Source organism: Rhinoderma darwinii, chromosome 13, assembly GCF_050947455.1.
Source record: "Rhinoderma darwinii isolate aRhiDar2 chromosome 13, aRhiDar2.hap1, whole genome shotgun sequence".
NCBI lineage: Eukaryota > Metazoa > Chordata > Amphibia > Anura > Rhinodermatidae > Rhinoderma > Rhinoderma darwinii.
Genome location: NC_134699.1, coordinates 30863375 through 30881015, shown reverse-complemented (window position 1 = coordinate 30881015; position 17641 = coordinate 30863375). Strand labels below are relative to the sequence as shown.

The 17641-nt window shown below is 40.8% G+C and overlaps 1 protein-coding gene across 1 annotated transcript; it reads left to right on the top strand.

The window, feature by feature from the left end:
• The first annotated feature begins 1290 nt into the window (after positions 1 to 1290).
• SOST (sclerostin) lies at positions 1291 to 17322 on the top strand. Its single transcript, XM_075846230.1, has 2 exons — positions 1291 to 1546; positions 14506 to 17322. Exons 1-2 carry the CDS (start codon positions 1324 to 1326, stop codon positions 14922 to 14924), a joined length of 642 nt encoding a protein of 213 aa, XP_075702345.1. The 5' UTR covers positions 1291 to 1323; the 3' UTR covers positions 14925 to 17322.
• The last annotated feature ends 319 nt before the right edge of the window (positions 17323 to 17641 follow it).

Here is a 17641-nt window from a genome sequence, read left to right as displayed (position 1 = left end):
TGTGTGTGGTGCTATCTACAGGGGGTGTGTGACGCTATCTACAGGGGGTCTGTGTGGCGCTATCTATAGGGAGTCTGTGTGGCGCTATTTATAAGGACAGTGGTGTAAGAGAGGGATTCTTTTATTGATGCCTAGAATTGGTGTTTATAACTGTCTATTTTACTGCTGGACTTGTAGTATTATAGTATTTAGAAAAGTAATTAAAACAAATTTAAAATAAGTTTTCTTATTCTATTATTTAGTAGCTATATTAGCGTTTACTGGAGGTATTACTTTTGGTCGTCAGATCACCCACCATTGATGGGGACTTGCCCTGCTCCCTAACTGCCCCAGTCAGGAGCTGCCAAGACTTAGAGGGAACATTGGTTCAAACATAATATTGTTATTCAGTGAACAGTACCATACAGTGTCCAAATAATGTTGCTATCTAATGCCAACATAATATTGTCATACAGTAAAACAGTACCATACCGTGCCTAAATAATACTAATATCTAGTGCCAACATAATATTGTCATACAGTGCCCAAAAATGATGCTAAACGCTACCTAAATAATACTATAGCTGGTATCATGATTACGTTTACAGCACTAGTTTGGACAAGAAGGCAGAGACTCGAGTTGGTCAAGATTAGAAAAACATAGCTGCTTTAATGCAAAAACAGTGTCCCATCTTTCCACAGGTTGTTTGTGGTATTGCAATTCAGCCCCATTCTCTTCACTGGAACTGCAATACCAGACATGACCCCCTGACAGGTGTGGCACTGTTTTTAAAATAACGCAACAATGTTTTTCTAATCCTGGACATCCCCTTTAAGTAGTGTTTGCCCATGCCACAGTCCAGCCCGGGGGGTTCACTAAGCACTTTATAATGGTAAGAAGTAATCTACTTGTATGATTGATAAATAGTGCACGTTTACCATTACATTTGGGAGATATTATAGGTTTAGGATGTGTCTTGTCTTCCTCTCACCAATCCCTCTGATCATTCTGCATTGAAAGGATTACAGACGAGACGCTTTTACAAATGTGACCATTTTCTAGGCTGCTATGAAAGCAGATACTTTGGCTACCTATATATATACTGTGGGATGGGAGGGGGGACAACAAGGGATAAAGTAGTTCATGAGGCCGGATAACCAAACCACACCTCCCTTGTAAAACTGCTCTCCGGTATGAATGAAGCTGAGATTACGTCCTTCCTATCCCTCATGTCATTGGCTGGCCCGGCTGAAGAAAAAGATTTAAAAAAGGAGAATAATTTGTGTCTGAGTAACATCTTAAGCCTGCGACTGAGCTGGAAGGAGCATCAGAGAAGCAGCATCATGTACTTTGCTTTGGCTGTACACTGTGCCTTTCTGCTAATCCACACTGTCCTTGATCCTGTCCTGGGGTGGCCATCTCTGAAAAACGATGCCACAGAGATCGTTCCTGGGAACATCGAAAATACTGAGGTCGTCGTAGAAGCGACCATCGCCAGCGACAATTACACGCTGAACCAAGCTAAACACGGAGGAAGATACCTGCACCAATCCACAGATCCAACAGGTAACAAAGTTGAATACTTTAAATACTTTTCTGAACACATGTAGCAGAGCTGAGTTTGAACTGAGTTTTTGGGTTGTAGAAGTGCTTACCATTTACCACAACTTTGTGAGATGATGGTGGTTTTTACATAGTACTGTTGTACATTTTTATTTCGAACGTTATCTCAATGCAGCCCCAAGAAGTGTTAAATGACAAATTCAGCCCTGCTACATCTGGAACGCAGATTCGGAAACAAAGTTAATGTTTTGGCACTGATGTATATGTAAATTTATAAGGAAGGTGAAGAATTTTACATAAAATTAATAACTAATAACTAAAGAGATCATATATGACACGCGTTGATCTGTAACAGGAGGGCGCTGGGCTGAGAAAGTATATAGGGAGGGTTTTTTAAAAAAAATTGAAATAATCAGATATTGTCAATCTCCATGACATATTAGGAGGCAGACTGAAGTGGAACTCCCCTTTAACCTGCGTGCGATACGCTTATTATATTAAATTTAAATTTTCATATTATCATCTAGACCAGAGGTTGCAATAGGAATGCATATGCGTTTCTTAATATGATTATTGTGTAATGTTGAAAATGAATATTGTATAGGATTTAGGAATATATATTAGTCTATACAGATGTAGCAGTGCTAGGTTTGTCATTGAACTTTGTTTTGTGCATCGCTACACCACACTATATTAGGATAAACAACAGAACACCCATTGCAATTTACAGAACATTGTGATAAATAAACTTAGCTCTGCTTCATTAGCAAACTTGTCACTGCTACATCTATATATTAGTGAGTGGACACATATATCAAATGTGTATTTCAATTAAATATTTAAGTATGCGAAATTGGGATCATTCTCCTCTATTGCTGACTTCAGAATTTACCACCTATATTTTACTGCGATAAAGACCACTTTTACATAAAGTTTAGATCTTCTAAGTTAAGGGACACGTTAAGGGTTAAGTACTATGTCAGAATATTGTTAAAAATGTGGAGAGCACTGGTAGTCCATGTGGTTAGTCCTCTGTCAGCTGTTGGTCGGTGTGTGTCCACTCAACCACCAATGATACCGGAAAGGTGAACAAAGTTAAAGACTTTTGAAGGGACGCTGCACCACTAGGGTTGGTTTCACGTGGCCCGTAATATGGCTGCATTTTAATGTCCGCATTATGGCGTTAATACTCGTACACCCCTAACCCGCAAGGTTCTACTGAACCTAACTTAGAGCACCATAGGGTGCTGGTGAGATCTAACTTTTGTTCAGTAGTGTCTTGGGGGTTCCAGGTCTTGCAGTCGTAACACCGGCGCTGTACTGTGGCCATATTCCACTCCGCATAGTTCCCAAGTAATAACGGTATTTTTCTTGCACATCTCTCTCCGCTCTTTTCAAATAGAAAGTTCTTCATAATCCTTCTCATACACATGAAATGATAGGAGATCACATCCAACTAGTTGTTTTTTGAGGTTATTAGTTGACCAGTCTCTTGTATGAGATCTCTTAAAGGGAACCTGTCATGTTGAAAATGCAGACCAATCTGCAGGCAGCATGTTATAAAGCAGGAGGATCTGAGCAGGATAAGGTATAACTTGTAATTTATTCCGTTAAACCTCTGCTCATTCAGGGCATAGGAGTCCAGTGGGCGGTCCTACTCATTGATTGACTGTCGTCCCTGTATGAGTGTGAATACAGTAATAACTGTCAGTGATTAGAACCGCCCACTGGACACCTAAACCCAGAATGAACAGAGGTTTAAATGAATCTTTTGCTACAAAAATATATATCAATCTGCTCCTCTTGCTCTATAACATGCTGCCCCAGATTTTTACGGCATTTTCATTGTGACAGGTTCCCTCACAAACATTGACAGGACATGAGGGAATCAGATTAATTCAGTAGACAAACCAATAGGGAATCTAATAAGTCATGACTGCGTAATGTGACCCCACCTCACAGGCAACCGTTAGGGCTACACGGCAACATTGGTCGTGACAGGTTGCACAGCCAAAGATCACCAATTACCGCCAGGTGACGGTCACAAGAATTCCAGCTGGTTTGGAAATCCTGTGACTAACGCATCACGGTGGCAGCAACTTGCGTCCTGCAATGCGACCACATTGTCTTTTATTACTTGTGATGCAGGCAGTGCGACACAGCGATTGTTGGTCGTTGGACCTGTGTTGCAGCCAAATTTGCAGTGTAACCCAATCCTCAGAGGTAGAGGAAGTTGTGTTTGTTCTGCAAAGCCTTGTTATCTCTCTGCCCCCATTTCATTGGTAATTCTACCATGAGCTGAAGACATGAATAATCTGAGACAGACTGGTTACTAGAAACGCGCTGCCTGACAACCCAATTGAAAAGACTATGGTTGTTAGGCAGTGTATTCATAGCAACCAGACTGTCAATCATAATATAAAAATGTAAAGGAAATGCAGGGCACTCACTCGTGGAAGATCAATTTCACCTCTCAGGGCTTGAAAAAGCGCCTGAGGACGTGAAACGGCCATAGGACGACTGTCATGTCCATGTCTCCTGTTTTTTGCCTCAACATTGAATAAAGAGCTGAAATTGATCTTCCAAGGGTGAGTGCCGTGCATTTCCAGTAGATTTTTAAATTATATTTGGACTTGATACTTTGCACGCATAGAGCTCCGCCCTTCCAATCAGCCGGAGTACCACAGATCACAGCAGCGCGTACATCCTGGAGTATTGTCACGGAGTGGAGTAGTACCAACCACAATTTTCTTGTGGTCTGAATAGACTGTCAAACATGATTCACATGCTCAGCTGGAGGACATGGCATGCGTCATTTATTATGCATTTTGTACTTTTTTTTTTTACACCTGCCTCGACAGTTTGGGAAAGTGTCTAGAAAAAGGGCCCTCGCTAAGATGAGCTGTACAATGCATTCGATTTCTTAGCTCTGTGCACCGTTTCTTTCGCATAAAATCTTGGGGTAAAGTACAAAAGCCATTAGTTGGCGTAAGGAAGAGAAAAGTGTCTAACAAGTGTAGCCAGTTGTGCCAAATTTATCATACAGTGTGCGCTATTGTGATGAATTTTATGACCTATCCATCCATGTGAGGTATCCATCCATGTGAGGTATCCGTCCATGTGAGCTATCCGTCCATGTGGGCTATCCGTCCATGTGAGGTATCCATCCATGTTAGCTATTCATCCATGTTAGGTATCCATCCATGTGAGGTATCCATCCATGTGAGGTATCCGTCCATGTGAGGTATCCGTCCATGTGAGGTATCCGTCCATGTGAGGTATCCGTCCATGTGAGGTATCCGTCCATGTGATCTATCCGTCCATGTGAGGTATCCGTCCATGTGAGGTATCCGTCCATGTGAGCTATCCGTCCATGTGAGCTATCCGTCCATGTGAGGTATCCGTCCATGTGAGCTATCCGTCCATGTGACGTATCCGTCCATGTGAGCTATCCGTTCATGTGGGCTATCCGTCCATGTGAGGTATCCATCCGTGTGAGCTATCCATCCGTGTGAGCTATCCATCCGTGTGAGGTATCCACCCGTGTGAGGTATCCACCCATGTGAGGTATCCATCCATGTGAGGTATCCATCCATGTGAGGTATCCATCCATGTGAGGTATCCATCCATGTTAGGTATCCATCCATGTGAGCTATCCATCCGTGTGAGCTATCCATCCGTGTGAGCTATCCATCCGTGTGAGGTATCCATCCGTGTGAGCTATCCATCCGTGTGAGCTATCCATCCGTTTGAGGTATCCATCCATGTGAGCTATCTATCCATGTGAGCTATCCATCCATGTGAGCTATCCATCCATGTGATTCTATCCTGTCTAAGTTTATAACAGTATTAATAAATCTGCCCCAATGTTTTTTTCTCATCTTCCTGTGGTATTAATCCGAATTTTTCTAAAAACATATTTGGATGCGGAGAACTAGATCTATATATTGGTTAATTATAGATATAGGCATATATAGATATAGTTCTCCCCAACCAAATGGTATTTTTATATCAATTTAATGTAACCGGTTCCTTTATGACACAACTCACAGCAAAAGCATTCTGACATTTGCGACCATTAAATACATCCTGTTCTTTTATGAGTGGCTGTGAAGCCCATTATCCTATCTAGCACCAGATTAGCGTCTCATTTCCTGCTTGTTTTAAGAAATGATGATTGAATTGGATTAGAAATCGTCTGGGAATAAATCCTTACACGTCTACTTTGAAGAGATCCAGGAGCTGAAGAAATGCTTCAGACGTCGTGGATTTGCTGCGGATTTAATGTGTAGATTCCAAACCAACAATCTGTGACAATCTACAGTACAATACATGTAGATGAGGTTTTAATATCCCCATCCACATTTACTGGTATTCAGGACATGCTGTGGATCTTACGGAAACAGCCGAGTGAACTTTCCAGAACCACAGGGAATCTTTACATCTATTGTAAGACATAGACATTGTCTCAAATTTTATCACTATAACCCATAGAGTTAGGCCTCATGCACACGGGCCACGGAGTGCCATCCGCAATTCATGGACCTGGCATACATTGATTTCAATGAGCCCGGACCACAAATCCGGGCCGTATAATGACATGTCCTATTTTTTTTGCGGTCCTGGCTCCGGGCAATACACGGACCGTGGAAACCATGGTTGTGTGCATTGGCCCATAGGTTAACGTGTTTTATACTATCCGCAATTGCTACTCCGCAATTGTGGATAATATATGACCGCAACGGGTGTTCTCTCGGCTAAATTCTCATAGAGATTAGGGAAAAATAAACCATGTCCCTTTATCATAGAGCGTCTTCTGACCTAGATGTGACTGATATATGGCCCTTCAGAAGTTTAGATAATGGCTGGTACGCAGCCTCTTTGCTAAGTAATGAAGGTGATTCACACAGGTGACAACTATAAATGTTCTAATCCCTTTATTTATCCCTATTTTACATAAGCAAATGTTTGCTGTGCCACTGAACGCCTCTGTTTGTCTGCGATTATTGGTTATTACAGCTAATGTATCACACCCCTGGCAGCGAAGGGGTTAATGCCCCTTTAAATGCAGCGTACATTCCACGTTAATCTAATGACTTCTGGATATTTGGATTGCCTCTATCTCTGAGGATGTGGGAGCTTTGTGTAATAATAAAGATAATGGCGGTCCATTCATCATTTCAATTTGTCAGGCTATTGTGCTTGTATGTAAACATTAACACTTATCTCCATGAGTCTCCAGCCTTCAGATGTGACAAGAAGCAGCAGTGGGCTAGTTATATTGGCACATAAAAATCACATTGTGTATGTAGCACATTGTAAAAACACAACCCTAGAAAACACATTACATAGGAGAAAACAGAAAAGATTACCTTCAATTGACATAATTAGATTGCAAGCTCTGTGGACCAGGACATTCGTCATGCTGTATGGTGAAAGTGTCCATTCATGTTGATAGATCTGATGCACTTTGGATGCGATGTCTTTACTGTAACCACTTCTCCTGGGCTGCTACTGTAAGGGTCAGTTCACATGGTGGATTTTACGTGGCAGACCCCACCGGAACATTTGCCGCGGAACTATTCCTGCCGTCGGCAGGAAGATTCCTCCTCCCATTGACTTCAAAGGGAGATTCAAGCGGAATTCGACTGAAGATCGAGCAGGACGATTCTTTTTCCCGCTAGCTGAAAAACTGAGCTAGCGGGAATAAGAAGCATCTGATTCCCATTGAAGTGAGTGGGAGGTGGAATTCTGCGGCGGAAACCACAGCAGGTTCCACCGTAAAAAATTTGTTTTTTGTGAACAGGGCATAACTGTTGCGGCTAGGGGGGGGGGGGGCTATCGGGGCATGTGCCCTGGGTGCCAACAAGCTACTTTGCCTTGGCCAGAACATCTAGATGCAGAGATGGGGGCAACAAGCTGAACCTTTGGCCTAGTTGAATGTAAGCCTAGCTATGGCTCTGTCTATTCATCAGTTTAGGGTAAGGTCATAAGTACCATAGTGGTATCTCCTGCAACTTCTATAGGGCCCTTTTCAGGTGGTACACATTACCGGTTGGCCCCATACCTTCTTACTTTGGATGGTGTTAACATACTGTTGGCTTTTCTCTAAAGGAATTGCAACATTTACAAGGGAGACCAACCATGCGTCATGCAGAGTTTGGGTATGTTCACACGGCCTATTTACGGACGTAAATAGGGCGTTTTTGCCCCGAATTACGCCCGAAAATAGCGCCTCAATAGCGCTGACAAACATCTGCCCATTGAAAGCAATGGGCAGACGTTTGTCTGTTCACACGAGGCGTATATTTACGCGCCGCTGTCAAATGACGGCGCGTAAATAGACGCCCGCGTAGAAGAAGTGACCTGTCACTTCTTTGGCCGTAATTGGAGCCACTATTCATTGACTCCAATGAATAGCAGCGCTAATTACGGCCGTAATTGACGCGGCGTTCAAGCGCCTGCACATGCCGGTACGGCTGAAATTACGGGGATGTTTTCAGGCTGAAACATCCCCGTAATTTCAGCCGTTACGGACCCCCGCCGTGTGAACATACCCTTTTTCTCATATGAGGTTCTCCTGTCTCAGTAAAAGGGTGTGAGGCGGCATCATGTAATATCAGAACCGAACATTTATTTTCATCTATGGGCCCCTCTTCCATGTAGCCCCCTGCCAGGCGAGTTCTATTTTGCATATTAATTTACAGTTGGAAGAGTGTTATACAGGGGCCTAGATAAAGGAGGTGCGGAGGTAGCAATCACACCCAGGCCCTGGTGATTGAGGTGGTCCAATAGTCGTCCCCCCCGTCACATAAAAACACACCAGTATAGATAGAACATGGTACTTACGGACCATAAGATTTTAAAATAAATCTAAGTAACATCACAATTATCTATTAATATATATTTTTTTTACATAAACCAACAGTTATTGTGTATAATGCAGGAATATCTGAGCAACCCCAGTACCCTTCATATTAAAATATGCTGGACCAATCACTACTATTTTGGGGGGAATTAAAACGGAAATATAAATATATCCAGTATAAATGGAGCATACGGCTGTAACCTCATCCTAGAAAGCGGTGTTTGCACATTTCACCAGGAAAGCGATATGGCGGTATTATGACTGGTGAGTCTGTAGACAGAATCTGGACGCATATAATCTAATTTCCACAGTTTACTCTGGTTATAAACGATTCCTGTGTTACAGCGGAGAATACTTGTTCTTTTATACAGTCACTCATATCATTCTCAGCGTAAGAATGCCTTCAACACCCACACAGGAAATGATTGAATGGATTTTTCACATACTGACGTACAGTTTGCGTTCTGCTTTTAATTAATTTTAACCAAGGCAATCCATTGAAAGGTTGCCAATTAAATCTCACAGCTCTTTCATGTCAATTGGTGGTATGTAGAAATACAATGAGAGTGTGGGGCCATGCTGAGAAGCATTTACATTGACAATCTAATGACAACGAGCAAAGAGAAGAAAGAACCCAGGGGTTATCATAACTGGTGACCCCAAAGAGGGAAAACATTGTGACAGCACGGTAGGGGTTGCGGGTACAACCTTGGCGTTCATGCCTATGCTGCCTACATTGCTTCTAAGGAACCAGAGCGCACTAATGCCTTCACTTGTTAAAAGCGGATTTACCATGGGAAGAATGTGTTTAGCATAAAGTCATGATTTAATTGAGCAATTTATAACCACACAAATCTACATCCATGTTTTATTCACTGCTCTGTTGCTTAAAGGAACATTACAGAGTTTGATATTTTTTAAAACAATATTTTATAATTCATTATGGGCAAGAAAGCAGTAATGGATATTCCACATAGAGACTCGTAGTAAAAGTGCTATAAAATTCTTGACATTTTGAAGATTACACGCTTTAGACTTAAAGTTGCTGTATAGGAATAATTTTTCAGTTCAAATATAGTGAGACCTGTCTGTCCTTGATCATCTTTCCCTGTTAGGGCATATTAGGGATGTCCCTTGATGACCATCTTTTAGGCCCCATGCACACCAACGTGGTTTTGTGGCCGCAATTCCCCCTGAAAATCCACGGGAGAATTGCGGCCCCATTCATTCCTATGGGGCCATGCACACGACCGTGGTTTCCACGGTCCGTGCATGGCCCAGGAGCCCGGACCTCATAGCAAATAATGGTCGCGGCCATGTGCACGACCCGCAATTTGCGGGCGGCTTGCGGGTGACACTTGCCCCCGGCCGACCCGAAAACCACGGCCGTGCACATGGCTACGGTGGTGTGCATGAGGCCTTAGCCTTATAGATCTGCAGCCAGCACAAACCTTTACAAAGTAGGATTACCCCCTTAAGATTAGAGTTTATAACATAGCCCTCCTGTCAGTTTTGTGCTTGGGGGTCTTCCCAACTAGTGGTTGGAGGAAAGAAGAACAGGGCATGTTGAATTTCATGCCTTGTTCCCGCAACAGATAAGCTGCTGTCAGGGGATCTTACAACGCTTCATCCCCCTGATCTCCATCGAGCATACCTGTTTATGACAGAATTGGGAGGAATAGCTGGTGGGCGTCCGTGAAATAGACCAAAGAGGTCCTGGTTATCTGAGCTCCTGAAGACAGTGCCACTACAGTATAAAAAAACATGGTCTGGAGCCTCAAACATCTGTTCCTGTAGCTGCTACAGAAAGAAGTCACGATGGCACTGATGGGTTGAGTCTTTAACGTTTTACTTTTAAAATAGGAATGGATCAAATTTATATTGCAGATATGTTAGATAATGAGCAAAAGGGTGATATTACATGGCCCGACTTTCTGCGGTGTAAATGAGCGCCGATCAACGAGACAGCTCCTTGATCGGCGCTCGTTTGCTCCTGTCACACAGAGCTATGGATGGGGATGAGCGGTCGTTGCTTCGATTGCTTATCCCGATCCATTATTATCATGTCGGCAGCGCGTCCCCCTGTTTACACAGAGAGATGTGCTGACAACAACGATAATAGTTTCGGCATTAAAAACAATACAATCACCCGATGAACGAGCGTTTGCTCATTCATCGACTGAACGCTGCCCTGTTTACACAGGACATTTATTGGGAATGCTCGTTTGCCCAATAATTGGCCGTTGTAAAAGGGACTTTAGAATGACTTCTTGCATAGCAACATTCTCAGCTGATTGTAGGATCAGTTAAAAAAAATATAGGCCGTGTATGGCCAGAACAACAGCTTAGTATCAGATTAACACAGATAGAGTTTATGGTAGGGGAAGGCAATTAGATAACCAGACAGTGGTTTTTGAAAATAAGTTGAGGAATGTATAGAAGGTTAAAGAGGATGTGTCACATGTCTGTTTTAGCAAATACTTGTATTCCCTAAGAAATAACAATTCTGGAACATATTTTATTACTCTCTGGTATGCCATTCCTCTGTTATTCCTCTTAGAAATGTATGAATAAATTGACAACTGGGTATTACCATTCTTCTTGTCAGTATTACTGTGTCAGCACTGATTGGACATTGTCAGACTGTGTAGAGACACCCCCCCCAACTGGCAACACCCAGTTGTCAATTTATTCATACATTTCTATGAGGAATAACAGAGGAACGGTACAATGTAGCCTTCTAGGAAAATATGCTCCAGAATTGTTATTGGTCATCATCTCAACGTATAAACCTGTATGCAGTGAGTATCATCTAGTAATGGCAACAGGCAACTTGGATTTTAACATTTAATTTTATTAAAGCAAATAGGATTAAGAGCTCTGTATAAATAAAAAACAAAAACATATATGGTAAAGTTTCACGGTGGAGGGCTGTGGGTCACAATAATGCTTCCATCTCTCAGGCAGTGCCCAATTGCCCAAACAGCCCCTCTTTTCTACCATTTGTACCCATTTATATAATATTACATTATATATAATTTTTTACATTGATGTCCATATAAAGCAGTTTACCATCATACCTTCAGTAGCTTTGCTAAGCATACTGTAGGAATCCATTCCAGAATTCATAGAGGCCGACATGTTGTAAACATCAATTCCACATCTAGATGGAGCATTTGGTAGTGTTTATTCCTGCACATGTAATAAACCATTTATAAAGTAAAGTCTGTGTTAATGGCCACAAGGCACATTTAAAATGTGCTTTGAAGCATTAGACCATGCAACTCCAGAATTCTGGAAAGCTTGAGAAGTTGAATTTGCAAATCCATTAATCTGATGAAGCATTTGAATTAGATGTGATGTCCGTAGGGCATAAAATATATATACTATAAGAAATGAAACACATTTTTTCCAGCTTCCTTTATTAAAATTGGTTTCTTTTCATATAATACGTTTTGATCAGAGATATTGCAATTCACGGTATTGGGTATAAAACATCATTTTCTCCAGGCACTATAATATGATTGAAAATGTATTGAAGATATTAAACATAAAGTACAGTATAAGCATTTGGTTTTATTGCCCCCCCCCCCCTTCTAACATTGGCTGAATAAGTTATATGACAGTGAATATATTTTACCAGGTAGCTGTGTAACTAGAAATAACTGGGTCACAAATCAAACATCTGTTGTTCTCTTATCCTTTGAATTAATCTGAGACAAACGAGGATAAAATCTCATAGAAAAACTAATTTCCACAGTCAGAGGTGGACAAGTACATTCCCGATTCCTTACAATAAGAAATTAATAATTACTGCAAGAACCGTGATCCAGCACTGTCCAAAGTAAGGATTACAAATGAATTGGAAAAAAAGATGATGGTCATTTGTACAGAAAGTCTCTACATCATTAAAACACTAAAAAATTCCTATAAATTACCAAACAAAAACAGAACATAAATATAATAAACATCAAGGTGTAGGCGCTATAGTGGCAGTCCATGTGACTGTTATGATAACCTTAGAGAAAGCGGACTTAAGGGCCTTTTACACTGGCCAATATTGGGCCGGTGCAGCGAGCGCCGTTCAACGAGACATCGTTGATCGGCGCTCGTTTGCTTCTGTCACACGGAGCTATGGATGGAGACGAGCGGTCGTTACTCCAATCGCTGTTCCCCATACATTATTATCATGTCGGCAGCGCGGGAGATGTGCTGCCGACAACGATAATATTTTACTTTTTTAAATCAATAAGACCAGCAGATGATCCAGCGTTTGCTCGTTCATCTGCTGATCGCTGCCCTGTTTACACAGGGCAATTATCAGCAACAATAATGAACGCTGGTCTGCACGATAATTGTCTAGTGTAAAACCCCCTTATGGCCTTGTTGGTCTCATCCCCTTTACTATTGGCAGTTGAAAAAACGGAACAGGACTCCTCTCCACAGAGGAACTGCATTATTAGCAAACAAGGGGGTAGGAAATTGGTCCAAGGGTCAAGGAGGGAGGAAACAAACACCATTCCCTTCTGTCCTTGGTGGCAAAATCCAACACAATAATGGAGTCCCAGTTTGATTATTTCTATGGGGCCCCTCTTTTCTATGCATGCCACTGATACACTTATCACATATCTCTCTTTTACAATCATTAACTCTTGAGCTACAGCATCTTAAAGTAAAGAAACTTGTCAAATCGTATAAAGATAAATTATAAAGAAGTGGTCATCTAATCCCCAGACTCATAGCGTCTACCTGCTGTAGACTTCTGGAACTATGTTTTCCTGCTTGGTAATCATATGAGCTCCGTTATCACTATGCATAGTGTGTGCACTCCAAAGTTTAGATGCAGCAGAGGAGCATCTGGTTCTGAAAAGGGCAAGAGGGAGTCCCGCTATATAATCGACACCACTATGAAAGATTTTAGAATTTTTTGGGACCTGGAATTTTCTTGTGTTACAATCCATGGTATTAGTTGACTATAGAGCTGACTACTGAGCCACTTTCAAGTAAGATAGTGCTCTGTTAATGCAGGGAGTGCCAGGAAAAACTACAATTTAACTAAAATTCTGAAATCATGTACATTTGAATTTTAGACTTTGCAGTACTTTTATCATATGCCAACTCCATCTGCAAAATAAGAAAATAAGACTTGACTCTAGACTATATAAATGTTGGGCCCTGGATATAAACCCAGATGAATAAAGTTCAGGCCAGATTTGTTTATTCGACTAAATTCTTTCTGTGTGAGTTAGTTTTATGAGTTTCCATAAAACTTTTTATTTCATCTTCATCTAAAGATGAATGTTTTTTCTGACCTTTGCATTTGATAGTTCTTTGACACATTACTGAACTTTACATTAGACTGATGTCTTCTGCTACAGTTTTTCCATTCATACGATTATATTAAATGTTGAGCCTACAGGAGTTACCAGTCACAGCAACCTTGTGGTTTACTTGTTGGAGGAAAAGATTTGAGGCTATACACTGTGTCTAGCTAAAAATGCATCATTACCCAAGACCTTGTTATGAACCTAGTTTTTATTTGCCATAATAATAATTCATAAAATCTATGTAATTTTAAGATTTTGCGGCTGTAAATTAGTCCCATACTTTTTCGAGTACTAAAGTATGTGAAACGGTTCTAAGCAGGGATGTACCTAAAACTGAGGAGGCCCCATAGTAAACATCAAAGTGGACAACCTTGTTCTAAAGAAGCGTGACTTACCCTCTGGACCTTTCCCAACTCCATAATTTGCTAACCTTGTGGTTCCTCTGGAGAGGATTACTGCATCAGTTTGCACCTCCCATGAGGAAGGAGATGAGTCAAACCTGAGCTGCTTCACTTCTCCATGGAGTCATTGGAAGCCTCAAGAACTATCTCTATGGCGCAGACACTATTTTGTATAGGAATCTGTGTATACTTCTTGTAATTAATTTGGGTTGATGCAAAGTTTATATCACATGGGTTAGTAAAGTAAAGTTGCTACCAAAGACTATGCTACAGTAGAGGGTATATATTTTTCATTTTTGGCAAATATTGTGTCTATTATGTACAATTCCATATAAAAATTCAATATTATTTTTTTCTTTTCTTCAGATCCCTCAGAATTTAGCTGCAGAGAACTACGTTCTACTCAGCACATCACAGATGGTCCATGTCGCAGTCTCAAACCTGTGAAAGAGTTAGTTTGTTCAGGCCAATGTTTACCATCTCATCTCCTTCCAAACTCGATTGGTCGAGGAAAATGGTGGCGCCAAAGCTCAATGGATTACCGTTGCGTACCAGCTCACAGTCACACCCAACGCATTCAACTCATGTGCCCTGACAATGAAGTGCGGACATACAAAATTCGAGTGGTGACTTCATGCCGATGCAAGAGATATACCCGTTTCCACAACCAATCAGAGCTAAAAGATTTTGGAAAGGACACAGTGAGGCCTGCGAAGAACAAGAAGCCTCGTCTTGCAAGGCTGAGGAGCAAATCGAATCAGCATGAACTGGAAAATGCATATTAGTCATCCAGTGCTAAAGCAGAGGATATTTATATGTTGTATAAACATGAGGTGACTGTGTTGACTTATTCAGCACATACAGATTAAGTCTGAGGAGTTGTTTAAGGAATTTGAGATTAAGGTTGACCTAGTATCTACAGATTAAGATGAGCAAGCCACTTAGCAGCCTTTAAAAAGAATGACTGGACTGGTGTAGAGAACAGAAGATACTCCGTATATTATTTTGTAATAATAGATATTATATTCCAGAGCATTCAGTTACTTATGGCATTCAATGGCAGCCTGCCCGTACAGACGGTCTCTATGTAGAAGAGGAAGGAAAGAGGTGAAGAGAATACTGCAAAGTTTTCTAAAAGTAGATTACGTACAGTTTGGAGATTGCACGAAGTGAAATGGACTTTGAAACTAACTGCTTGTATATGCTTTGTATTATAGACAAAATATGAAAGTGTATATAGTTGGCACGCTATGTAGGGGGAAGTGTACCCATAAATTTTGCCTATACTGTATAAAAATGTAATTAATTTTCTCTTTTACACAGTGTCCAACATAACAACCCCATTTCACTTTTTTCTTTTTTTACCACAAAGAGTTTCAGGCAGCAGAGGGCCCTGGGCAAGAACAGGATATGGGCCCCATTTCTAACAATCCTGCAGTAATAGTGAGCTATGAAATTCATGAGCTCAGTCCCTTTCATGTGATCTAATAGACAGTAGAAAACGGTGGTAAAGTAAAAGTGGGCCCCTTTATCTAGTGGGCCCCTGTGTGGCTGCACAGGTTGCACGTATGGTATATCTGCCCCTGAGCAATAGGTCCACTCATACAAACTTTGCAATCTAAGAGGGGGGGGGGGGGGTTGCTTCTCCTAAAAGCTTCTTTGTAGTTGGATTGTTAACCAGTAGATTTGTGTACATACCATATCTCACACTTTCCATAATTTAAAACATTTAAGGTATTACTCTCATCACCTTGAAATGCCAACCAGTGTTTCATAGAAAAAATTAAAAATACTTTTCCATAATCCCTAATAAATAGCATGGGCCTTATAGGACACAACTGACCTACAACTTTATATGAATTGTCCTTGAAGGTGAAATAAAAAGGTACCTCTAATGATAAAGATAAACTCTACTCCTGACAGAAGTTTAAAAGTGACGGAGAGAGACACACAGCCGCGAGAGTGGACAGTCTGGTTACCGCCCTAGGCATCTGTACGACATTGAAAGCTACTCCGGCAAACTTCCTTTTGCGGGAGAGGCTTCCGGCTTGGTAGCTCTTCTGCACGCATTTCCTGCGTCCGCTTTTGAACTTCCCGTTATAATCATTGGAACTACCCTTTAATATTTGGGGAATGGTAAATGTTACTATACTATATAAACTTCTAGTTATAGGATAAAATATGTATATTTTTCTATATAGAACTGTATGACGGTGACACAGATTGCATATAACATTTCCAAGACTTTTAACAATTATTATATAACAGTAATTTTGTAAAAAAATAAATAGTAATAAACATTGTATTGCCCTCTTAAAATTCTCAGTTGCACCTCAGTGTCCCAAGGCAATAGGTTTGTCACTATTCATTGTAATGGCATGCAACAAGACTGGACCTACCCTTTAAATGTTTGTTTGTCCTATCAGGACATATGAATGTGACAGAAAGGGGTGATCCTCTTGGGACTCCACTCCCGAGCAAAGAGCATCTCCTTCTTGAGGACCCGTCTCATCTGTGTTTTCACGGATGGTCCATTGATTTTAATTGGAAGTGTATAATGCTTCATTTATCATTCAACATTGGTGAAAGGAACACGAATGAACACTTGTTGGCCACTTCCTCAATGATCTGCCCATTGTCAGGGGGACAATTCATGTGAACAGGGGTTCTCCAAACCTGACAACCCCTTTAAGGCTTGATATTGCCTTGGCAAAGCATAAATAAGGTGTGATAAGAAAAAAAAGTTGACTGCATATTACATAGGATGTTGGTACTAGACGGGTCCAACATTATTGCCAAAATTCTGTTTATGACTAACCTTGGCTACAAACATCATTATTCTAGCTAAGGAGACCAATTGGTTGCCCAAAATACATAGATGTAGCTACAACACACGGAATGCTATATGTACATCGGTTCTGTGAAAAACAAAGCACCATCCCTTATGAATAAAAAAAATATGGATGTTAAGGGTATATATCTCAACTGTCCTACTTTAAATACATATTTAAAGGTTATTCTGGACTAAGCCCTACTCTAGTCAGTCTACTGGTATGTCTTCCCGATGTTCTACCGTTGGTTTAAGAGATGGATTATGTATTTATTTCTCTGTTATTTATTAATGTATACATGGTTAACTGTATAGAAAGAAAGTTAATATCGCCTTAAAATATTTTAATGATATCCCAGATATTTTGATCTATTGATAATAAATCATTGTAAGTTAAACCTTTGTGTATGATCTTGAATCGCCTTCAAACTATCTCCAAATTCTTAATAATTTCTAATGGACATAAGTGATGACAGTGATAAGTTTTCACTTTACATAATCCACAATCTACATTTATTTGCCTCCTACACGTAAGGAAGAAATTCTCTACAATCTAAATGTGTGGTATCCACCTACTTCTACCACTGGACACCCTACTCAGGAGGCTACTCAGGGGGGACTCTTCTACAGATTTATAAATGAACACATTCTTTTAATTTACTACAAGTTATC